The 23182-nt window shown below is 43.5% G+C and overlaps 1 protein-coding gene across 5 annotated transcripts in view; it reads left to right on the top strand.

Annotated features, from left to right (window-relative positions):
• The window catches only part of DRP2 (dystrophin related protein 2), a 206713-nt gene that overhangs the window by 132009 nt on the left and 51522 nt on the right, over positions 1–23182 (top strand). For all 5 annotated transcript variants that reach the window (XM_072123744.1, XM_072123748.1, XM_072123746.1 and 2 more), the window contains exons 14-16: positions 3351–3517; positions 7697–7808; positions 22073–22209. In XM_072123744.1, coding sequence (XP_071979845.1) covers positions 3351–3517; positions 7697–7808; positions 22073–22209 — 416 coding nt within the window. The remainder of the gene's footprint in view (positions 1–3350; positions 3518–7696; positions 7809–22072; positions 22210–23182) is intronic.

Genomic DNA, 23182 nt, shown 5'->3' with positions numbered 1-23182 from the left:
AACACGGAGGGCTTTCACTTTAGTAACAGGACATGAAGATCCGGCAGGGGATGCTGGGAGTCGCCAGGCTATATAGCCGAGCAGGGAATGCAAGAGCCAATAAGGAGGCCCTTTAAGGCTGGGAGAAGTCCCTGCGCTCCCCCCCCCCCCTAGTGGCGGGAGCGTATGACTGCAGGCAAGAAGCATGCGGCCTACACGCTGGGAGCCAGAGTGCAGGCCGGAGCCAGGAGAGGTAAGTGAGGGCTGGGGGAGCGGGGACCGCGGCAGCAGGCACGGGTGCACCCTCAATCCTCAAACGGACATATCTGGAGGACAGCGAGACTTTATCTCGAGGCGAGAAGACTGGGGGAGGCCTACATTTCCTGTCAACCTGCTTTTTGGTGCGGGCAGTTGCCCAAAGTAGAGAATGGTGAGTTTGTTCCCAAATGGCCTTAAGATCTTGTACCAGTTCTTCTACAGCAGGAACAACAGAAGGAACTGCAAGAGGGAGAGGAGGGCGTGGAAGTCGTCCGTAGGCAATGAAGAAGGGAGCAGCACCAGCAGATTTATAAGAGAATTAGAGAATAAGAGAATTATAAAAAATTCCGCCCAAGGTAAGAGGAAGGATGAATCGTCCTGTTGAGCCGAGACAAGGTGTCGCAGATAGCAGCCAAGAGTCTGGTTAACTCTCTCGACCTGCCTGTTAGACTGAGGATGATATGCGGAGGAGAAGTCCAGCTTCACCTGCAGTTGATTGCAGAGGGAATGCCATAACATGGAAAGAAACTGGACCCCGTTGTCTGAGACAATGGATAGTGGAAGACCATGCAGCGGAAGATATGGAGAAAGACTGGCAAGATGAGGAGATGAGGCAGAACAGGCAGAGGCACAAAGTGGGACATTTTGGAGAACCAAATTGCCCAAATTGCAACTGCCCGAACCAAATTCCTGTGATCTGTTACCACCCAGATGACTGTATTACCCGGAGAAGATGGGAGATCTGTAACAAAGTCCATGGCTATGTGAGTCCACGGGCAACTGGGTATCCGCAACGGCAGGAGCGGTCGTGCTGGCTTGAGACCTGACGACTTGTTACAGGCGCAGGAAGCGCAAGGACTCGCAGATCCACAGGAGCAGAAACAACCAGTCATTCTGGAGGAATAATAAAATGAGGAGCCGGTTCTCCCCCAATGACATCAGAGGCACGAGAGAGAGCATCAGCCTTAACATTCTTCTCTGCTGGACGGAAGTGTATCATAAAATTGAAACGGCAGAAGAAGAGGGACCAATGTGCCTGTTGAGGATTGAAACGCTGGGCGGTCTGGAGGTATAGGAGATTCTTTTGATCTTGTGTTTTATGACCAGAAGCTCCCGATCACCTATGGCAGTGGTGGCAAACCTATGGCACTGGGGCTAGAGGCGGCACTCGGAGCCCTCTCTCTGGGCACCCAGGCCATCACCCCAGCATGAAGTTCACTAGACAGGACTCAAAGAAATCTTCCTACAGAATCTTCCTACAATGATAGACACATTTGCCCTTCTCCTTTCAACTGCGTTGGTGTCTTTAGGAGGCTAAACAATTGAAAGTTGTCAATGAACGAGGAAAAACAAATTGCTGCCTAAATGGCTGTGCTGGCACTTTACAACAAATAAGCGGCTTTTGGTTGTAGTTTGGGCACTCAGGCTCCAAAAGGTTCGCCATCACTGACCTATGGAGTAGTTCCTCTCTGCAGCAGAAAAAGTCTTTGAGAAGAAACCACAGGTAAGTGTTTGGTCATTGGGCCCTTTCTGGGTCAGGTTGGCTTCATCTCCTACAGAGGAAGCATCGTCCTCAACCTGTAAAGGTTCCATCATATCAGGTCGGGTGAGAACAGGAACAGAGCCAAAGGCGGACTTCAATTTAGAAAATGCTTCTTCAGCTACCGGAGGCCAGAGCTTAGGGTCAGCATTTTTCTTTGTTAATGCCACAATAGGCGACACGAGGGAGGAGAAATGTGGTATGAACTGCCAGTAGTAGTTAGCGAAGCCCAACTACTGGGCAAGGCCAGTGGAGAACAGGAGACAACTTGGAGGGATCCATCTGTAGACCCTTGTCAGAAATGAACTTGCACTTCTCGATTTTTGCATAGAGGTTGGCCCTTAGACTCCTGAGAACATGTCGTACATGGGCCTGATGGGATTCCAGGTTAGTAGAGAACACCAGGATATCGCCCAAGTAGACCACGACACAGGTATATAACAAGTCTCTGAAAATGTTGTTGACAAATTATTGAAAGACAGCAGGTGCATTGCAGAGTCCAAAGGGCATGACCAGATACTCGAAGTGCCCATCTCATGTGTTGAAGGCAGACTTCCATTCATCCACTTCACAGATGCGGAAGAGATTATATGCCCCCTCAAGGTCCAACTTAGTGAAGACCTTAGCTCCACGGTTAAAGAGATCAAGGAGAGGAGAGGTGTGCCTGCGTCCCGGGAGGTGGGTTGCAGGAGCACCCGTGACACTTTTCTTTAGATGATCTTACAATACCATTTCATTTATAGGAAAAAAATATGCAAATATGCTTTCCAAGGTGGAATAAGGAAAACTTTGTTTCCTATGTACCTTGTGAGGCAGCGCACTTAACACCAAGCACGACTTGCAGGAAGCCTTTTGATAGGATGTGGGACAATAGCCCAACTATTGGAACTTTTTCCAACTGCGCTGTTTTGTTTGCATCTCTTCAGCACAATGTAAGGAACTGGTTTATAGAATGACTGACATAATTATTAGTCTGTTTGTTCTGGCTTAATATAGCATTTGTGATCCCTTGTATTTTATTAAATGGAATTAGTCATCACACATATTCTCCTAATGGCAGGTTCCCATAACCTTTTTAATACCTAATCCCAATTTTCTAATTGTTAACTGCAACGAGTCGTGGGGGTGTCCCTGGTGTCATCATTATCATCTCTTCTCTGCTAGAGCTTTCCTCCCTCCTCCCTGATGTAGCCGTTAGCTGACCACATGCTTCAAGCAAATCTTTGTCAGCTTATGTCTGCTTGAGGGAGGGGGAGGGAGGAAGATCTTGCAGAGTTGAGAGATAATGTTGACACCAACGTTCCTGTGACTTGATGCAGTTTGGTGGCACAGACCCAGGTATACTGTAACCAACCTTGAAAAGTGAGTGGAACCAATAATGTTAATTATAAAACCAGATTGGGAAATATTATTACAAAGACTATGTAATTTCATCGCTGTAGAATAAAAAGCTTTGAATTTTCCTATATTAGGTTTAGTGTAATATTTTTAACTTAATTATATTCATTGGATAATTTCAATATTTTTTTGGTGTTATGTTTTCAAAATGACTGCTGCATATTTTTTTTAATAGGGAAATGGGACATCATATTTGGAGTTGTCACAGTTTCTTGAATGGGGAAGCCTGGAACCACAGTCCTTAGTATGGCTTCCAGTTTTGCATCGAGTGACATTAGCTGAAACTGTCAAGCACCAGACTAAGTGTTCCATCTGTAAACAGTGTCCAATAAAAGGATTTAGGTTAGTATACAAAGTCAAAATCAGCCCTAGCTGCATGTGACATGTATTGTTTTTTTATGTCAGGCAAGATACAGTATACAATGATTGTAAAATATTTTATAAATTCTATTGTACACATTTTATTAAATAACATAGATACTTGGTATGATATGTTTTGAATATGTTATGTTTTAAACTTTCAGCAAAAAAATGTTTATGGATGTCTTCAGTAGGAGGTTGCTACTGTAATATGATGTACACAATTACATGTCAGCCTACCTAAATGCACAGTCATTAGTTTTGATCTCCTAGATAACACCCCATGTTACCAGCTATTACTATGTGTACTGTCATTCCTAAAGACAATAGCCTCTAGCATGCAAAATGCAACAGATTAATGCAGACTGGTGCACGGTCTTCAATAATGTGGTGCACCCTGCGTGTGCCCAAAGTCCATAAAGTGAGTGCTCAAGGTTTTTTTTTGGTGCACTCAGGTTAATGGGTGTGCACCACAATTATGTGGGACTTGCGGGAACACCCCTTTAGGTGCACTGTATTGAAAATGTCACTGTCACTGGTATGTGACATGAAAGTAATGCTCCCCAGAACATGATGTGACTTCAACAGGGTCAGAACCCTGGTGATCTTAAATTATTCACCTATCCTAAGAAAGGTGATAAATTTATTAACAAAGCCTTTAAACACCTTAACGACTACCATACAGCTATATACAGCCTATATCCAGGCCTTTATCTATATCTATTACATATACCCCTTACAGATAGCACATGTATAGATGTTATGGCACAAGGCACATTTCAAATGGCTATATCTTCTGAAAAGTGGAACCTAGAAACACAGTTTTGAGTTATTTTAAAGAGGCGAATCTCCCTTTTAAAAGCATGCCAGGATTCTGTTTCTTCATACTACAGAATCAAAGATATGCACTATGATGTTATAGTCTGTAGTGCAATTTTCAAATACAACTGCTGCTCCGAACTTTAATTGTGAATATCTCCATGTCTGTGGCACCTATAAACCATCCTTAAAGTGACATTCTACTTTTAATCCCCTTGCTGATGCAAGACATAATAGTACTGTACAGCGGGGGATGCTATCACGTCCTGCACTGTACCGATCAGCGTACAGCAATTCAACTGTTTTCAGATGCTATGGCCATGTGAAGGAGGGTGGGGTGATGATCTGTGCTGTACTATGCAGCATAATGCCACCTCCCTGATCAATCTGGCACACGTGCCTACACTTAAGTGGTGTTGAGGTACTATGGAGATGACTGTCACCTAGTGATCCCGGGGTCAGTTCAGACCAGCCTATTGCAGCTAAAATGATAGAGACTCTTCAGCAGCATCAGTTTAGTACAGGCGGTCCCCTACTTAAGAACACCTGACTTACATACGATCCCTAGTTACAAACCGACCTCTGGATTTTGGTAATTTACTGTACTTTAGTCCTAGGCTACAATAAACACCTTTAACAGTTATCAATGGTGCCTGTAATTAAGATTTATTGTAAAGCACAAAAGCAAGACAGGATGTATGCAAGCATTATGAAAGTTTATTAAGTCAAAGAAAATATACATAAAAACAATTAAAAAGCACTACATGTGCTAAAGTCCAGCAACCATCCCTGAGCTCAATACAGAAAAGTAGACAAATATGGTATATATTCCAGGATGTAATACCTGGTATGGCTCAAAACCTCCAACAATTAGGTACTACCATATTCAGAAAGCAGGGTATGGGATACAATAAGGATTTAAGTAGTTTGACCATAAAAAAGCAAAAGGAATAATTACCTAAAGTGCATGGTGTAAACTGGGAAGGAGCTGGAGAAAGGATTCCCCACGCGTATCGCCCGTCCAAGCAGGCTTCCTCAGGGGTAAGTGTGAGTAATACACAGATCTAGTATATATAGGAGAGACCCACCTCCAGGTCCAACCCCCCCGTGATCCTGTATATCTCCCGGGTCAGCTGTCGGCGTGCGTTCCAGCTACCAGAAGTCGCGTTCCAACTACCGGAAGTCGCGGGACGCGCAATCGCGATGCCAAGTATTTGTTCTAAAATAGAGAGCACCGAAGACAATGAAATATTAGCAGCGCATGCGCCAAAAAGTAAATGCGGGTATACATTGTGAACCAGATTATAAGTATCCGATGTACGACATCGAAGCGCATACTAATACAGGTGCCAGGTGTGTCCATGCCTAAATAGAGGAATATGTACAAAGGGGTAAATAGCCCCTATAACATCAGACGCGGCATAGGGGACAAAAGACATCAACTTACAAAGTGGAAATTATTTTTCGGCGCATCGGTAATTGGCAAGTATGCCAAGGTATAAACGCAATGACGGATATCAACTATAAGTCAAACTATAGGTATAAAGTATAGGGTACAAATGCATAACTACTGGTTTATATAAGCATTTGATGTAACCATGCCCTGGTGCAAAAATATATACAAAAGGGTGCGTAGCCCCCGCAGCATCAATCGTGGCACAAAGAGTAAGAAGTGCCGACTTACAGGAATAGATTAGTCTTCGGCGCAAAAATAATAATAAGTGGACCAAAATACAAGAAGGTAAGTATATATACAAAGTGAAGACAATATAAATATTGTGAAAAAGGTTTCTTTATAGAGATCATAATAGAGAATATTATAAAGTATTATGTGAACATAAACTGTGCATTAAAAAGACAAAATAAGTATTACTATGATACTATAAAAGTCAACAATTGTGAACAGCGATTAAAAATGGTGGATTGGATGAGCAAAGTAGGATCCACTCCAATCTAAGGAAAATATTAAAAAGTGTGAGGTACAGAGATATACCTTATTTTATGCGTCCCACTCGCTGCGCAAGATACTATTGTAGCAGGCTCCTAAGGATCAAAGTGCAAAAAAGTGAATACTAAAATAGAAGAGAAGGGCATGGTAATATAAAGAAGGCCTGACGGTTACTAGAGGCAATGGCATAGAGAATATAAAGTGGAATAGGGGAGGTAGGCACATAGACAGGGGCGGGCTGGAGGTGGGTCAGACCATAGTATAATATCACATATAGAAAGACATAATTGAATAGGATAAATAGAACTGATGTATAATCAATTTGAGAAAACATCTATATATATATAATAGCTAAATTATGAGCATCATGTAAAGTCATTACTAAAACAAGTTAAAACGCAACAGATATGGAGACAGATATGGAGATCGGACAAGACTGGCCGGACGAGATGGTCAACTCGGCTAGTCGGAGAAACAAGCAAGAGGCAAGCATTTTTTGGTGACCTATAATCTATAGTGGATAACTGAGGTCAGTGCGTAAGATACATAGGATCAAAACATGTGACAGTCCAAATTTTAAAAGAGAGGTCGTCTTCTCCCGGACAGAGTACAGCCAGGTTAGTAATGGAGGGGGTTTCGTCCCGGACTCAGATGAGGAGCAGAATCCAATATTTTCAACCATGGCATAAGGGCGATGTCGTCATAGGGTTAGATCACTGTATAAATATATGTGACAAATGTGAATAAAACAAACCTATAGAAGAGGTCCAATACAGTCAAACAATAAATTAAGATTTATTGTTTATCCCGGTTCTTATGACTATCCAACATTTTTAAAATCCAATTGTCACAGAGACCAAAAAATTTTTGACTGGGGTTACAATAATAAAGTATACGGTTCCGACTTGCATACAAACTCAACTTAAGAACAAACCTACAGAACCTGTCTTGTATGTAACCCGGGGACTGCCTGTATAGACAGGGAAAATGATGGGACAAGATGGCTGATGTATTGCATTACTTGTTCCAAACTTATTACCACAGATTTTTAAAAAAAAGGGCCGTGTCAGGAAGGTACAAAATGGCCAAGTTATTAAGGGATTAAAAATGTGCTTGAACTTTGCACCAAGGTCAGGAGTTATAGCTTGTTTAAATGTGCCCCACTCCTGAATATGTCAGCTGAATATGGAGTTTGCAAAGTACATGCAGTCTCGTAGTGGAGGTGAACCTGGGGAATGGTGATAAAAAAAACTATATCAAGTCAAGTTATTACCTGGACATTCAGGTACCAATGACCCTTGATATTGAAAGGGTTAAATAATGGCTGCTATGTAGTAAGATGCATATTTCTATATTTTCTTTTTACTAACTTCGTTATCTCTGTTTTTTTTCAGATATCGCAGCTTAAAACAGTTTGGTGTGGATATATGCCAGTCCTGTTTCTTAACCGGACAAGCAGGGAAAGGAAACAAACTCCATTATCCAATCATGGAATATTATACACCGGTATATAAGTGTGTTTGAGTAGAGGGTAACATTTTGCCATGGTTTAATAACAATATTAATCGTTTTTAGGGGGATATTATTTATGAACATTGATTCCATCATAATTTCTTGAATCTTACAATGAATGCAATGTTTATACAGTGTTCATAATGTTTTGCTGCATAAAAAATACCACTTTGAGACCTATAACTCAAAGTTACCCGTGCCCCATTTCCACTGCTCTAGGTCCCCGGCAATCCACTCACCTTGCCACGTTCCAGTGATGACTCCGTCAGCGCAGCGCGCACATCCCCGCCTCCTAGGGCGTGCACGCAGTAGCTTCAAGAAATTTAAAGGGCTAATTGGCGCTGTCCGGACAGCCATTTTGCTTAAATTCCAGCCCCTTCCTGTGTCCCCTGCCTGATCTTTGTACCTCACAGCCTTAGAAAAAGTTCCACAGCAATACTCCTGCGTTCCTGTGTCTCCTGCGTTCCTGTGTGTTCCTGCTCCTGAGTTCCTGTGTCCTACATTCCTGTGTGCCTGTGTTCCCGTTCCCATCTGCCTGGACCTCCCGCTTCTGACCCCGAATTGGACTTGATGTTGCATCTGACCTGACCGCGAGACGATCTCCTGTTAAGGTACCTCAACTTCGGCTGCCACCACGGGCTAGTCGCACCTGTGGAACGACCTGACGGTACCCTGCCGCAGCAAGTCCATCCCGCTTTGCGGCAGGCTCTGTTGAAGACCAGGTGCCACTTAGACTCCGGTCCCAGGTGTCGGCTAGTATCACCTACCGCTGTGGTCCAGGGGATCCACGCATCCCGAATCCTGACAGTAAGATCCAGTAATTCTGCCTGACACATCTCGTTTGATAAGGGGATGATGTGCTGTATATCCTCTCGCGCTCCAGTGTCTGGGGTAAAGAGAGTTGAAAGTTGCGCATGGAGACATTGGTGGACGCTGTGGAGGATCGTGGAGGCGAAATGGACAGGAAACAGCAGGGGCAGTATGCATGGATGCCTCTGAGGCTGCCTAATCTTGGGATGGAGCTGGCGGTCCGCTGCCAGGCGAGTTTTCGCCTGTCCAAGCCACTGTCTCTCGGCTCCTCCCCACCCAAAATGGGCCTGGGGGCCAGAAGCGTTTACTTTGAAAAAATTATCATTTTCAAAGCAGCATTTCTAAGAACCTTTTGTGTAATATCGAGTCTAGTACTGTTCTTATAAGTAATTGGCCTGGTTATGGCGGGGAGAGGAAGGTAAACAGATGCGCAAGTAGCGCTGAAATAATATCGGTCATTGATAAAAATTTGGTGGTATATTTTGTGGATAACACAGCAGGATGGCGACAAAGTTAACAAGTTTGATGTGGAAGCTGTTAAAACAACCCAAAATTTTGCCTGACACAGCTCGTTTGCTAAGGGGACGATGTATGGAGGTAGCTATGTTGACAACTTTTGGATTCAGCTATGGAGACGACGTGTGGAGGTAGCAATGGCGACAACGTGTGGAGGCAGCCATAAAGACGATGTGTGGAGGCTGCTATAAAGACGACGGGTGGAGGCTGCTATGGAGACAATTAAATTTGGATAGTGCCTGTATGTGGCAGTCCAAAAAGGTTTTCAAAACAGAGGAGTGGGTAATTGGCCCTACAGAAAAATTAAATAGATAGAGTACCTGTATGTGGCAGTCCAAAAAAGTTTTCAAAACAGAGGAGCGGATAGGTGGCCCTCCAGAAAAATTAAATACATAGAGTACCTGTATGTGGCACTCCCAAAAATTGTTTAAAACAGAAGAGCGGGTAGGTGGCCCTCCAGAAAAATTAAATAGATATAGTACTACAGCTAGAGCCAGTTGGCCCTCGCAAAAAATAGCCAGTTGCCTCTGCTTTAGTGTACAAAGAGGAGGAGAATGAGGAGGAGGAGTGCATACATGAGAATTATTCAGGTTGTGCTGCTTTCGCCTGGTGGAGAATGGAAATCATGAGAAATCCAGGCTTGATTCATCTTGATAAGTGTCAACCTGTCAGAGCTGGCAGTCGACAGGTGTGTACGCTTATCAGTGATGATGCCACCAGCTGCACTGAAAACCCGCTCTGACAACACGCTAGCAGCAGGGCAGGCAAGAACCTCCAAGGCATACAGCTTTGAAACCCAGTAGTTGTAGGGAGCTGTGTGATCATTTAGGACAATGGTATGGTCAGCTACGTACTCCCTCACCATCTTTCTGTAAAGATCAGCCCTACTCTGCCGAGACTGGGGACAGGTGACATAAAACTGGCAAAGTCCTTGTAAAGCGTACCCCTGCCAGTGCTGGACAAGCTGCCTGCTCGCCTACTCTCCCTCGCTACTTGTCCCGCAGAAGTACGCCCTCTGCCGCTAGCGCTGTCAGAAGGGAAATCCTGTTTCAGCTTGTGCACCAGGGCCTGCTGGTATTCATGCATTCTCACACTCCTTTCCTCTACAGGGATGAGAGTGGAAAGATTTTGCTTATACCGTGGGTCAAGGAGAGTGAATACCCAGTAATCGGTGCTGGAATAAATTCTTTGAACGCGAGGGTCACAGGATAGGCAGCTTAGCATGAAATCTGCCATATGCGCCAGAGTCCCAATGCGCAAGAATTCACTCCCCTCACTGGCCTGACTCTCCATTTCCTCCTCCTCCTCCAACTCCTCTTCTTCTACACATACATGCTTCCGACTTCATGCTGACCAGAGAGTTTTTCAACAGGCCAAGCAGCGGGATGGTGAGGCTGATGATGGCAGCATCGCCACTCACCATCTGTGTTGACTCCTCAAAGTTACTCAGCACCTGACAGATATCAGACATCCACGTCCACTCCTCATTGTAGACTTGAGGAAGCTGACTGACCTGACTACCAGTTCTGGTGGAAGTTGACATCTGGTAGTCTACAATCGCTCTGCGCTGCTGGTAAACCCCGGATAACATGGTCAATGTTGAATTCCACCTCGTGGGCATGTCGCACGACAGTCAGTGAGCGGGCAGTTGGAGGCGGCGCTGCGCTGCCCTGCCCTGAGAGTGGCAGTATCTGTGGTCGACTTTCTGAGATGCGGCGCACCTTCGTGAGCAAATCAGACAGATTGGGTATGTCTTTAGGAACCGTGGAACTATGAGAATTAACACATGGGCCAGTCATGGCACATGTGTCAGTCTGCCGAGTTGCAGAGCCTCCACCAGGTTACGGCCGTTGTCACACACAACCATGCCTGGCTTCAGGTTCAGCGGTGCCAGCCACAGATCGGTCTGCGCCGTGATGCCCTGTAATAGCTCTTGGGCGGTAAGCCTTTTATCGCCTAGGCTCAGCAGTTTGAGCACCGCCTGCTGTCGCTTAGCGACGGCACTGCTGCTTTCCCTAGAGCTACCGATGATGTTGTCTGACACGTGCTGGTGCAGGGCTGGCACGGCACATCGGCAAAAGTAGTGGCGGCTGGGGACCGAACACCGAGGGTCGGTCGCCACCATGAGGTTGCGGAAGGCCTCGGTCTCTACCAGCCTATAGGGGAGTAATTTGGAGATGTGGACGTTGAGGGCTGTGGGTGGAATTGTATTTCCTCTTGCGCTCCAGCGTCTGGGGTATACACAGCTGAACACTGCACATGGAGACATTGGTGGACGCTGTGGAGGATCGTGGAGGCGAAGGTGTGGTTTTCGCGTCTGAGGTGTTTGTGCCGGGGTACTGGGCAGGGGGCTGACTACCAGAGGCAGCAAATGACACAGGGGAAGGAGCAGTGGTGGGCCCGGCCGGAGGTAAATGGCCTTGGTTCCATTGAGTGGGGTGTTTAGCATTCATATGCCTGCGCAAACTGGCGGTGGTTAAGTTAGTAGTGGTGGAACCCCTGCTGATCCCGGTGTGTTACAGGTTGCACACCACAGTCCGTCGGTCATCCGCTGTTTTTTTAAAGAACCTCAGACTTCAGAAAAGCTAGCCCTCGCCACGGGAGCTTCACTATGTGAAACATTTGGCGCTGATGCACCAGCTCTGGCCCTGCCTCTCCATCTGGCCCCACCACTGCCTCTTCCATACCTATTCTCGTATAGGACTCGCCTCTCACAAGCACTGTCTTCACCCGGGCTATCAACCCAGCTTGGGTCTGTCACCTCATCATTCTCCAATCCCTCAGTCTGCTCCCCCTCGGACTTCCTGCCCTGACAACAACTTCACCAGTGTCTGACAACCGTGTCTCCTCATCGTCTGACACCTCTTTACACACTTCTTCTACTTCGTCAAGAATGTCATCATGACCCACAGACTGCGACCGGTGGAAAACCTGGGCATCGGGAAAGAGCTCAGCAGCAACCTGACAAGTGGTTTGTGACTCTGGGAAGGGTCCAGAAAACAGTTCCTCAGAGTATGCCGGCTCAAATGCCAAATTTTCCTGGGAGGGGGAGACTTGGGGGAAGGAGATTGAGGTGAAGGAGCTGGGGGAGTGCTCACTTGGGTAACATGGGTGGACAATCCACAACATCACCTGTTCGCACTGTTCTGGCCTCAACAGTGCTCTACCACGAGTCCCAGTAACTTGAGACATGAAGCTAGGGAGTGTAGCTCTGCGGCGTTCCCCTGCTCCCTCATCAGCAGGTGGTGTCTCACCCTGCACAGGACCACAGCCTCTGACCCCTGCAGTAATTGGACGCCCACCATCTACCCCTAGCCCTCGGTTCAACATTATCAAAATTAAAGTCTATTATATATACAAAACAGAAATATAAACTGTAGAACAAAACGTGCAGAAGAAATCAGACAGCAACCACAGAAGATGATTGCTATGGCTAGTTTGTAACCTACACTGACAGCAGTTTTGAAAAACGCTAATGTATCCCTTACAAGGGCTGTTGGGTTCTTGGAGAATCACTCCTGCCTAACAGTAAGGTTCTTGAAGAATCACTCCTGCCTAACAGTAAGATTCTTGTAGAATCACTCCTGCCTAACAGTAATCTACTAGAACACCCTAACGCTATCCCTGACCAGCAGCAGCTCCCTAATGGCATCCAGACAGAGAATGATCCGAGCAGCGTGGGCAGGGGCTAATCTATTCCAGGGTCACCCAATCAGGCCAGCCAACCACTGCTATCGACATGGAAGTGTACAACGTGATGCTGGGTGTACTGCAGAGTCTCCTGGCTTGTGATTGGCTCTGGTTCTGGCCGCCAAAAATCTTAACGCCGCGAGATGACATTTTCTCGAGCGGGCGAAATACTCGTCCGAACTCGTACGAGTATGCTCGCTCATCTCTACAGACAACTAATAATACTGGAGAAAAGGGGCATTGGAGGGGGGCAGCAACAGGAGAAGGGGACATTGGAGGGAGGGCAGCTACAAGAAAACATTGGAAGGGGGGGTCAGCTACAGGATATGGGGATATTATAAGCGGGCAGCTACAGGAAAAGGGACATTGGAAGGGAGAGGCAGCTGCAGGAAAATGGGACATTGGAAGATAAGGCAGACACAAGGGGACATTGGAGGGGGGCAGCTAAGTGAGAAGGGGACATTTACAGGAAATTAGGACATTGGAAGAGGGGGCAACTGCAGGAAAGTGGGACATTGGAAGGGGGGCAGCTGCAAGAAAATGGGACATTGGAAGGGGGACAGCTGCAGGAAAAGAGGACATTAGAAAATGGGATAGCCACAGAAAAAAGGACATTGGAAAGGGAATGGGCAGGTACAGAAAAAGGGGACATTGGAGGCGGGGCAGCTACAGGAAAAGGGGACATTGGAAGGGGGGCAGCTACAGAAAAAGGGGACATTGGAACGGGCAGCTACAGGAGAAGAGAGTACATTGGAAGGGGGGCAGGTATAGGAAAAGTTGACACTGGAAAATGGGACAGGCACAGAAAAAGCACATTAGAGGGGGTGCAGCTCCAGGAAAAGGGGACATTGGAAGGGGAGCCGCTACAGGAAAAATGATGTTGGAAGGGAGGACAGCTACACCAAAACAGGACATTGGATGAAGGGGCAGCTACAGGAAAAGAGACATTGGAAGATGGGACAGCCGCAGGAAAAATGACATTGGAAGGGGGGGGGGCAAATATAGGAGAAGGGGACATTGAATGGGGGAATCTACAGGAAAAGGGGACATTGGAAGGGTGGCAGCTTCAGAAAAAGAGGACCTTGGAAGGGGCAGCTGCTGGAAAAGAGGACATTGGAGGGTGGCAGCTAAAGGAAAAGAGGACATTGGAAGGGTGGCAGCTTCAGAAAAAGAGGACCTTGGAAGGGGCAGCTGCTGGAAAAGAGGACATTGGAGGGTGGCAGCTAAAGGAAAAGGGGACATTGGAAGGGGGCAGGTACTGGAGAAGAGGACATTGGAGGGGGCAGCTCCAGGAAAAAGCACATTGGAGGGGGGCAGCTACAGGAGAAGAGGACATTGAAGGGGGTGCAGCTACAGGAAAAGGGGACATTGGATGAAGGGGGAGCTAGAGGAAAAGAAGACATTGGAAGCAAGGAAGATATGCTACAGGAATTGGGACATTGGAGGGGACAGTTATAGGAAAGGAGGCTTTGAAAGAAGGGGCATCTACAGGAAAGGAGACATTGTGGGAAGGGAAGAGCAGGTACAGAAAAGGGGACATTGGAAGGGGGGGCAGTTACAGGAAAGGAAACTTTGGAAGTGGGTGGGGGCACATGCAGAAAGGGAAAATTTGAAAATGGTGGGGGAGCTATAGAAAAGAGTACACTGGAAGCAGGGGAGGCATGCTACAATATAGAGGACAATGGAAGCAGATGGGGCATACAGTGAAATTGCATTCGTGAATTTTTTTTTGTGGGCTATGTTGCTACGATCAATTTATATAGGTTTTATTAAATTTTAAAAGATTAAATTTTAATCTTTTGAACAAAAAATTGTTTTGCCATATTCTGACCCCAATTTTTTCATACTTTGATGAACAGGTCTGTGTACTGTGTAATTTGTTTTACAGAACAACAATGTTTTAATTTCTACCATTTTATTGACTGTACAACCTTTTGATTACTTTTTTATTCAAACTTTTATGTGTTGCATAATGGCAAAAAGACTCACTGCGGGAATAATCATTTTTATATTTAGGGATGTGGTGATCCCTAACCTGGTTATGATTTTATTTGTTCATTTATTTTTATTTGTGTTCACGGGAAAGAAACTGACAGCTGTCATGGTGACAGGTCCTCTCCCCCTGTACCGGCAGCATTTGAATGGTTAACACGTGTGATGGGTTCCGGCACCAATCAGTGTTAGTCACTGGTGTTTACTGCATGACAGATTAGTAGCCATGGGTGATCAAGGTTTTAAAGGTTTTGTGAATTACTGGTTTATTGTTTTCATAAATCCAAAAATAAAAAAGGGAAAATATGGTCCAGCCTAAAGTTATTATGCTCTGTGAGATTGAGCGTTATAAAAATAGTCTTTTTACCCCAAGCTCTGTATAGTTTTAGAAACTCTCCAGTAAAGATACCTGACCAAATCTTGAAGATAATGGATAGTATAATAGGAGATTTTTTTGGGGATGGGAAAAGGGTAAGGATAGGGAAAAAATATCTTCAATGTCCGCAGGGTCAAGATTGGAGACGGTATTTTACATGTATACAGCATTTCCCGGGTTACGTGCAGGTTTTTCTTAAGTTGAATTTGTATTTAAGTTGGAACTGTATACTTTATAATTGTAACCCCAGTCAAAAAGTTTTTGGGTCTCTGTGTCAATAGGATTTAAAAAGCAGGATTAACAATAAAGCTTCATTACAAACACATTTGATAACTGTTATAGCGGTTTATGCTAGCTTAAGGCTAAAGTAGAGTAAATTAACAACATCCAGAGGTCCGTTTGTAACTAGGGGTTGTCTGTAAGTTGGGTCTTCTTAAGTAAGGGACGCCTATATATATAATAATTCACATACCATACAAATAATGTCCAAAACTGTAGTTAACATCAGTTGCATAGTTTCACTATATAATGGGGGAAATTTATTAAAATACATGCACCAGAATTGTGGCAAAAAACTGTCTAACATTCCTATCGCCACATTTATTACTTAATCTCTTACTGACACATGACGTGGTACTACGTCACACGTCTGCTGCAGGTGAATGGAGAGGGCACACGGGCAGAGCTCTCTCCATAGCCAGTAAGTCTTTGCTGCATGATCGGTGAAATTAATTTTTCTAAACTATATTAAAAAAAAAACCTAAAAATTCAAATCACCCCCTTTCCCTAGAAGTCATATAAATATAAATAGACTGTAAAAATCATAAACACATTAGGTATCGTCGCATCCCAAAATGCCCGATCTATCAAAATATGATAAAGTTTTTTCACTGCATTTAACCCCATAACAGAAAATAGCGCCCAAAGTCGAAAATGCCACTTTTTGGCCATTTTGAAAAATCAATATCAATAAAAAAATCTATAAAAAGTTATCAAAAGGCTGTACAGTCCTAAAAATAGAACCATCCACAGCTCTCTACACCGAAGTATGAAAAAGTTATTAGTGCCAGTAGAAAAAAAAATGTGTACATTAATTTTTGTAAATGTAGGAAAACATTATAAAACCTATACAAATTATCCCCATGATCGCACCAACCCAAACAATAAAGTAGACATGTCATTTGGGGCACAGTGAAAGCAGTAAAATCCAAGCCCGCAAGAAAACAGGGCAAATGCGTTTTTTAACCGATTTCACTGCGCTTGAATTTTTTCCCGCTTCCCTGTGCAGTGCATGGAATATTAAATACTGTCAATATAAAGTGCCCTAACACAGATCTTTACATGGAAAAATTAAAAAGGTAAAGATATTTGAAAAATGAAAAAAAATGAAAAAGGGCCTAGGTGTCAAGGGGTTAAAAGGGTTTGCCCATGAAAGAAATTCTCAAATTTCAATCCCCTAGTGCAGTGGAGGCGGCACTCAGAGCCCTTTCCTTGGGCACCCGGGCCATCGCCCCAGCGCACCAGACAGGACTCAAAGAATCTTCCTGCAGTTCCAAGCAACTTAAAAGATGCTGCTTTCAGTTGTATTTTGATACTGACTTCGCTACTTGGGACTGTAGGAAGAGGGAGAATGAGTAGACAGGGACAAATTATCTTTGGAGGACCTCTTTCTGGCCCCACGATTCACTGTGTACAGAGGGTCACTGGAAACAAGCTAAAATGATGAAAATTTCCCATCTTTCTACTGTGCTGCTGTCCTCAGGAGGCCAATCTGATTGAAAGTTTTTGAACAGGGAGCAATAAGTTACTGCTTTAACCCCTTAACGCTGAAGCCACTTTTCACCTTCCTGACACGGCCCATTTTTTCAAATCTGCCCTGTGTCACTATAAGTGGTTATAACTTTGGAATGCTTTAACATATCCAAGTGATTTTGAAATAGTTTTCTCGTGACACATTGTACTTCATGTTAATTACAAAATTTTGGTGGTATGTTTTGCATTTATTTATGAGAAAATCAGATATTTGGTGAAAATTTGGAAAAATTCTCAATTTTTGAAATTCAAAATGTTCTACTTTTTCCACACATGAGTCATAACACCAGAAAACGTAATAACTAACATTCACCAAATGTCTACTTTATGCCTCCATGGTTTTTTATACATACTATCATTTTTGTAAGCTGTTATGGGGCTTTGAACGTTAGGTGCAATTTTTCACATTTTCATAAAAAAAGCAAAATCCTGCTATTGAGGGTCCTGCTCAGGTTTGAAGTCACTTTGAGAGGCCTAAATAAAAGTAAAACCCCATAAATTACCCCATTATAGAAACTACACCCCTCAATGTACGTAAAACAACTTTTATGAAGTTTGTTAACCCTTTAATTGGTTTACAGGGGTTAAAACAAAATTTTGAAATTTTGAAATTTATTTATTTTTTTACTAAATTAATGTGTTTTTCATAAAATGTACAAATTCTCAGTGGATAAAATACCAAAACGCTCCACAAAATTTGATACCCAATCCCTCCCGCGTATAACAATACCCCATATGTGGCGGTAACCTGCTCTATGGGCACACGCCAGGGCATGGAGGGGAGCTGCGCCATTCAGAGCAGATTATGCATTGTCACTTTATAATGGCTATACAATCTTTATTTTTTTGGCAATTTGGACATATAAGGGCTTATTTTTTGCGACATGAGATGCACTTTACAAATACTTTATTTTAGTGGGCCTGTAGCTTTTTGATGAGATTTTATTAACTCTTTAATGTAAATTTTGGGTCCTTTTTTTTGTATATTTTGGGGGTCCTACACCGTACACTAAAAATACTATAATATTTTTATTCTCTAGATCACTACGATTACGGTGACACCTCATTTGCATAGTTTTTTATATATTTTACAGGAAAAAAACGAATGAGAAAATCTCATTTGTTTTTGCATCGCCATCTTTTCGGAGATATAACTTTAATAATTTTTGGTTGACAGTACTAGTTTAGGGCTTATTTTTTACGTGTTGAGTTGTTCTTTTCAGTGGTACCATTTTGGTGCACATAACTTTTTTTTGATCACTTTTTGGAACATTTTTGTGAAGGGATTTAATGAAAATTTACATTTTTGGTGAGTTTTTTGCGTTTTTTTTTTTACGGCGTTCACCGTACGGGTCCAATAATTTCTGACTTATTGTACAGATTGTTACGGACGCGGTGATACCAAATATGTGGGGTATTTTGGTGATTTTCCATTTTTTTCACTTTATTAGATGTGTATAGGGAATGTTTCTGTTTAGGGGACATTAACTTTATTTAATTAATTATTTTTATTCAAAAGTGTGTTGAATTAGTGTTTTTTACTTTTTTTCTTTACTTTTACAGGTTAGCTTGAACAAGTGATCCACTGATCACTTCTTCAAGCTATTCTTCACCTAATACAGTGTAATACACAGCGCAGGCTCAGTGTGTCACAGCCGGGTCCTGCCAGAAGGCACGGACCCGGCTCCCGGAAGGAGGATCGCGCAGCCCCGGGCACCGGCAGTCCCGGGGCTGCGATCAGAGCAGCGGACCCCCCCAGGTAAGCGCCGCGGGGGGGTCCGATTCCAGCTAAATGCCCCTGACACGCCGCGGTCAGCACGACCGCGGCGTGTTAGGGGTTAACACCCGCGATCGGAGAAATCTCCGATCGCGGGTGTTAGAGGCAGGTGTCGGCTAAAATATATAGCCGACACCCGCAGCTTCTGGCGCCGGCTCCGTTCAGGAGCCTGCGCCAGAAGCTTGACGTACTATTACTGCATTTTGCGGGAACGCACCTCCCGCCATGCAGTAATAGTACGTCAAATGTCAGGAAGGGGTTAATTTTTGGTTAGCACCTTGCAATAAATAAGGGGGGTTTTGGATTGAAGTTTGGGCACTCGGCCTCTAAAAGGTTCGCCATCACTGCCCTAGTGATTTACACAATAAAGATCATTTTAACCCCGTTACTTTACACTTACAATTTTACTAAGTTTTATTGCTGTTTTAGCTCCTATCAGTCAGTGATGGTCCGTCTAAGATTCCAGATTGTGGGCATGAACTCTATAAGCAAACACATTATGATCCCTCTAGTGCTTTGGTTGGATTATCAGAGTTCAGGTTTATATACACTTTCATTTAGCCTCTGAACATTCACTGGTATCTGACACAAGAGAGATGAGACAGATCAGAGATAAGAGATTATGACATCCATAAGATGCATATTATACATGACATTCTCAGCTCTGCTATAACAGCCGTAACATACACATAGCTCTGGTATATACCTCCCTCCCCTGTATAAATACATTATCTACCTGTGGCTTGTAAATTTACTCTCCTCATGATGTGGTGCTTGCTTGCCGCCATGATGTCTCTGTGCAAGCTCAACCTGGAATGCAAGGGTGGGGACTGGAGTGCAGAGAGCAGATCAGTGCAGCGTCAGACAGGAGAACAATATGAGATAAAGAAATAAGTTTGATAGGCACAGAGGGCGGCGCCTCGCTTGATATCGTCTGAGAGGGTTGTCTGTCTATAGGTCAAATAATATGTGCTCACCTTGTTGATTCTTGGTAATACGTTGCCCAACCTGAAGTTTAGTCAAACCTTCCAATCTGGTAATGAGTCCTTATGTTGAGACAAAAAGACACTAGTTTCTTGGATGTAGGAAGCAGCTCCCAAGGCTCAAATGAGCCGGTCATCAGCAAAGTTTGCTGGTAAGTAATATTGTAAAAAGAGAGAAAACTAAAGCACTTATGGGGCGCTATAGAAACAATCCAAAGAAACAAAAATTGTGTCTAAAAAACAAATTTATTCTCATAAAGATACAATAATGTCAAAATAATATAATATACTATAAAATACTATAAAAGTAGAATAATATATAAGTCCTAATTACGCATTTCCGGTGCTCTGACCCTTTCTAAAAATATGGACAAAATAAAATAGCTAGTAACACAACAATGATCTTAAATACATTTCATAAAACATACCTAGGGGTAGTGTGTACTGAGGCTGGTTTAGCCCATGCTGCTGTGCAATGTTCGCGGCATACTATGATTTCGTGAGAGTACGGCCGCTGTTTCCGGTCTTTCCGGCTCGCACATGCATACTGAACAATCTACAACGCTGCGATCCACCGAGTGTGTTAGTTCTCAAGGTGGAGGAGCTGAAGGGAGATATCAGGAACTGAATCATATTCCCAAATATAATAGGCAGTTTTAGATGTGGTCACAACAGATGTAAGTGTTGCGACACTATTAAACATAGACAAATGAATTTTATGTCAAACGTGACGGGAGAAACATTTCATATAAAAAGATTTGTAAATTGCAGCTCTAGATATGTTATTTATCTTATAGAGTGCACATGTAAGCTCCAATATATTGGTTGCACGATACTACCTTTAATACAGCTCTTTAAAAAACACAGATCCAACATTGAGATCCATCTATTTATAGATTATCCATTTTAAGTGCCTTCTATAACACACTAATTCTTTGTAGACTATTTAAGTAAGTATAATTTTTAAAGAATATGATTCCGTTCCTGATTTCTCCCTTCTGCTCCTCCTCCTTGAGAACTAGAGAGTGCTACTAACTATGTTTATATGTCACCATGACACCGCTTTCACACATTGGCCGGTCCAATCAATCTCTGATAATTGCAAAGGGGCAATGTCACACTCTATGGAGTGCGATTGTAGTCAGTGGATTTTAGTCAGTATTGTAGTTAAAATTACTATACATATACGAAATGCAGTGCTTTATATTCAAAAGTGGGTAAGAGGGGTTTGCCCAGGAAAGAAAGTTCCCAAATAATTTTTAACCGCTTACTTTACAATTTTACTCAGATTTATTGCTGCTTTTGATCCTATCCCTCAGTGACGGTCAGTGTAAGATTTAGCAGTGTTGGTGGGCACTACCTGAGCAGACACTTCATGATTCCTCTGTGCTTTGAGATTGCTGTGTGCTGACACTGTGCTTAGTTGATCAGGGTAGAGGGTTTACCTACACTTTCATTTAGCTTTTGAGGAATCTACTAGTATATAGAAAAACACATAGAAAAAGAGAGATGAGATAGATCAGTTATTAGATGGCTATAAGATACAAGACACACTAAGCTTTGCTACCTCACTTAATCATTAAAACACAGTCAGCAATAATATGCTCCCCACCCCCCTCGGATCAAGACCTTATGTTGCCGAAGAACGGCTGTGGTTTCCTCTGCACACTGTTGCTGGAAAGGGAGTGCCTCTGTCTGCAGTACTCTCTGCCTCCTTCCCCTCTCTCCCTTAGTGCAAGAGAAGCTATTTATGTGAGAAGAATCTGCCCAACCCAACCATAGTTAAGAGTTTAGGGTCGTACTCAGGGACTATCAAAATGTAAACACCAGGATTTATTGGAGACAGGTTAGAATTAGGCTAAATTCAGACGAACGTCTGCCCGTTGTACCATAGCACGGTGGGCACACGTCCGCGAGAGGGAGAGGAGGTGGAGGTGATCGCCGCTCACCCCCCCCCCACACACTCTCCATAGAGAGACATGGCGCACAGTGACATATTCCGGGAAAAGGAAGGACACACGTGCAACACCGTGTCTAAAGCTGTACTAAAATCTACAGTTGAGTTGAACTTTGTAGCAGAGATTTTATATTTGTTTTAGACTTTTGAGGAAATCTACCACCAGGACCAAGGATTGTAAGCCAAGCGCACTTACATGCTGTTATGTACACCCCTTTCTTTAGCTTCTTATGCTCTTGTTCTTACAGAAATTTTGGGGGGGTCTTATCTTTTGATTGTGATAATAAATGCATTTATTAAAATTGGATTGATTGGCTTTTGTGCTTATGTACCACTTTTTTTTAGACAACATCAGGTGAGAAGGTGAGAGATTTTGCAACTACTCTAAAGAATAAATTTAGGACCCGTCATTATTTCAGTCGACATCCCCAGCGTGGTTATCTACCTGTACAATCTGTACTGGAAGTTGAAGTAACTGACACGTAAGTTATCTTAACTAGAGTTTCATCTTTACAGTCATTTTACATCAAAGAACCAGTTCACATGTCCACATGATGTGCACATGTCCTGTTCACATCAATTGTTAAAAGTTACAAAACCATATCTGGAGCCTGGCTGAACCCTATCACATCCACATAAATGGCATGCCCTAAGAAGCACTTGCCACTTTCGTTAACTAATCACACTCTTGGACTTTTCCCTCACATCACTCCTCGCTGAATTAGCAATCCACTCATCTGCTCCTATGCCATGCTTCTCAACAGTAATGTGTTGTTCATAAACAAGCCACCTCATCCAGGTGAACAACAGGTGTCAGCTCTTGGCTGAGAGCCAAGGGCTCACTTAACCCCGCCCTTATAGGGTAGCCACTCCCTTTTTAACTCAATAAAATCTGGTTAAAAATGGAATGGAAATAGATAGCTCTCCACCTGAAACTCTCTCACCATAGAAGAGTCCAAGGAACCATCTCACTAAAAAGAGACGGAATTCCCATCACTACTACTCATCTCTGCTAAGCTAGCAGTTGATTTCTTGGCAACTTGATGTAGCTCCCCTCCCTTGTGCTGAAATCTCCTTGGTAGCCAATAAATTATACCTAATGCACTAGCTGTAAGCCTATTTATGCTTGCAATCTGTGTGTCTGGGTGAACTTTTACAGTGCCTGGTGTTCCTATTCAATAGAATGTAATAATGGGTGTTGGTAGCTTAATTGAGTTGAATGGGAAGCAGAGTTGTTCTTCTAAATCACATCCATTACATGTACAATGTGTAACAGAACCTATGGTGCCCTGATAGTGATCATAACAAACTGTGGAAATCATTGTTTTGGAACCATTGTATATTTGGCTCCTTATGGAAACGTGTGTATAGGTCAATTTTTAAAGAAGAGACTTATTGGTCTGGCTATTTATCACAAGTCATATTACAAGGCATCTAAAAAGTTGAGTATTGAAC

This window comes from Engystomops pustulosus, chromosome 9, assembly GCF_040894005.1.
Source record: "Engystomops pustulosus chromosome 9, aEngPut4.maternal, whole genome shotgun sequence".
Classification (NCBI taxonomy): domain Eukaryota; kingdom Metazoa; phylum Chordata; class Amphibia; order Anura; family Leptodactylidae; genus Engystomops; species Engystomops pustulosus.
The sequence above is the reverse complement of the archived record's forward strand: the minus strand, read 5'-3'. Positions and strand labels throughout refer to the sequence as shown.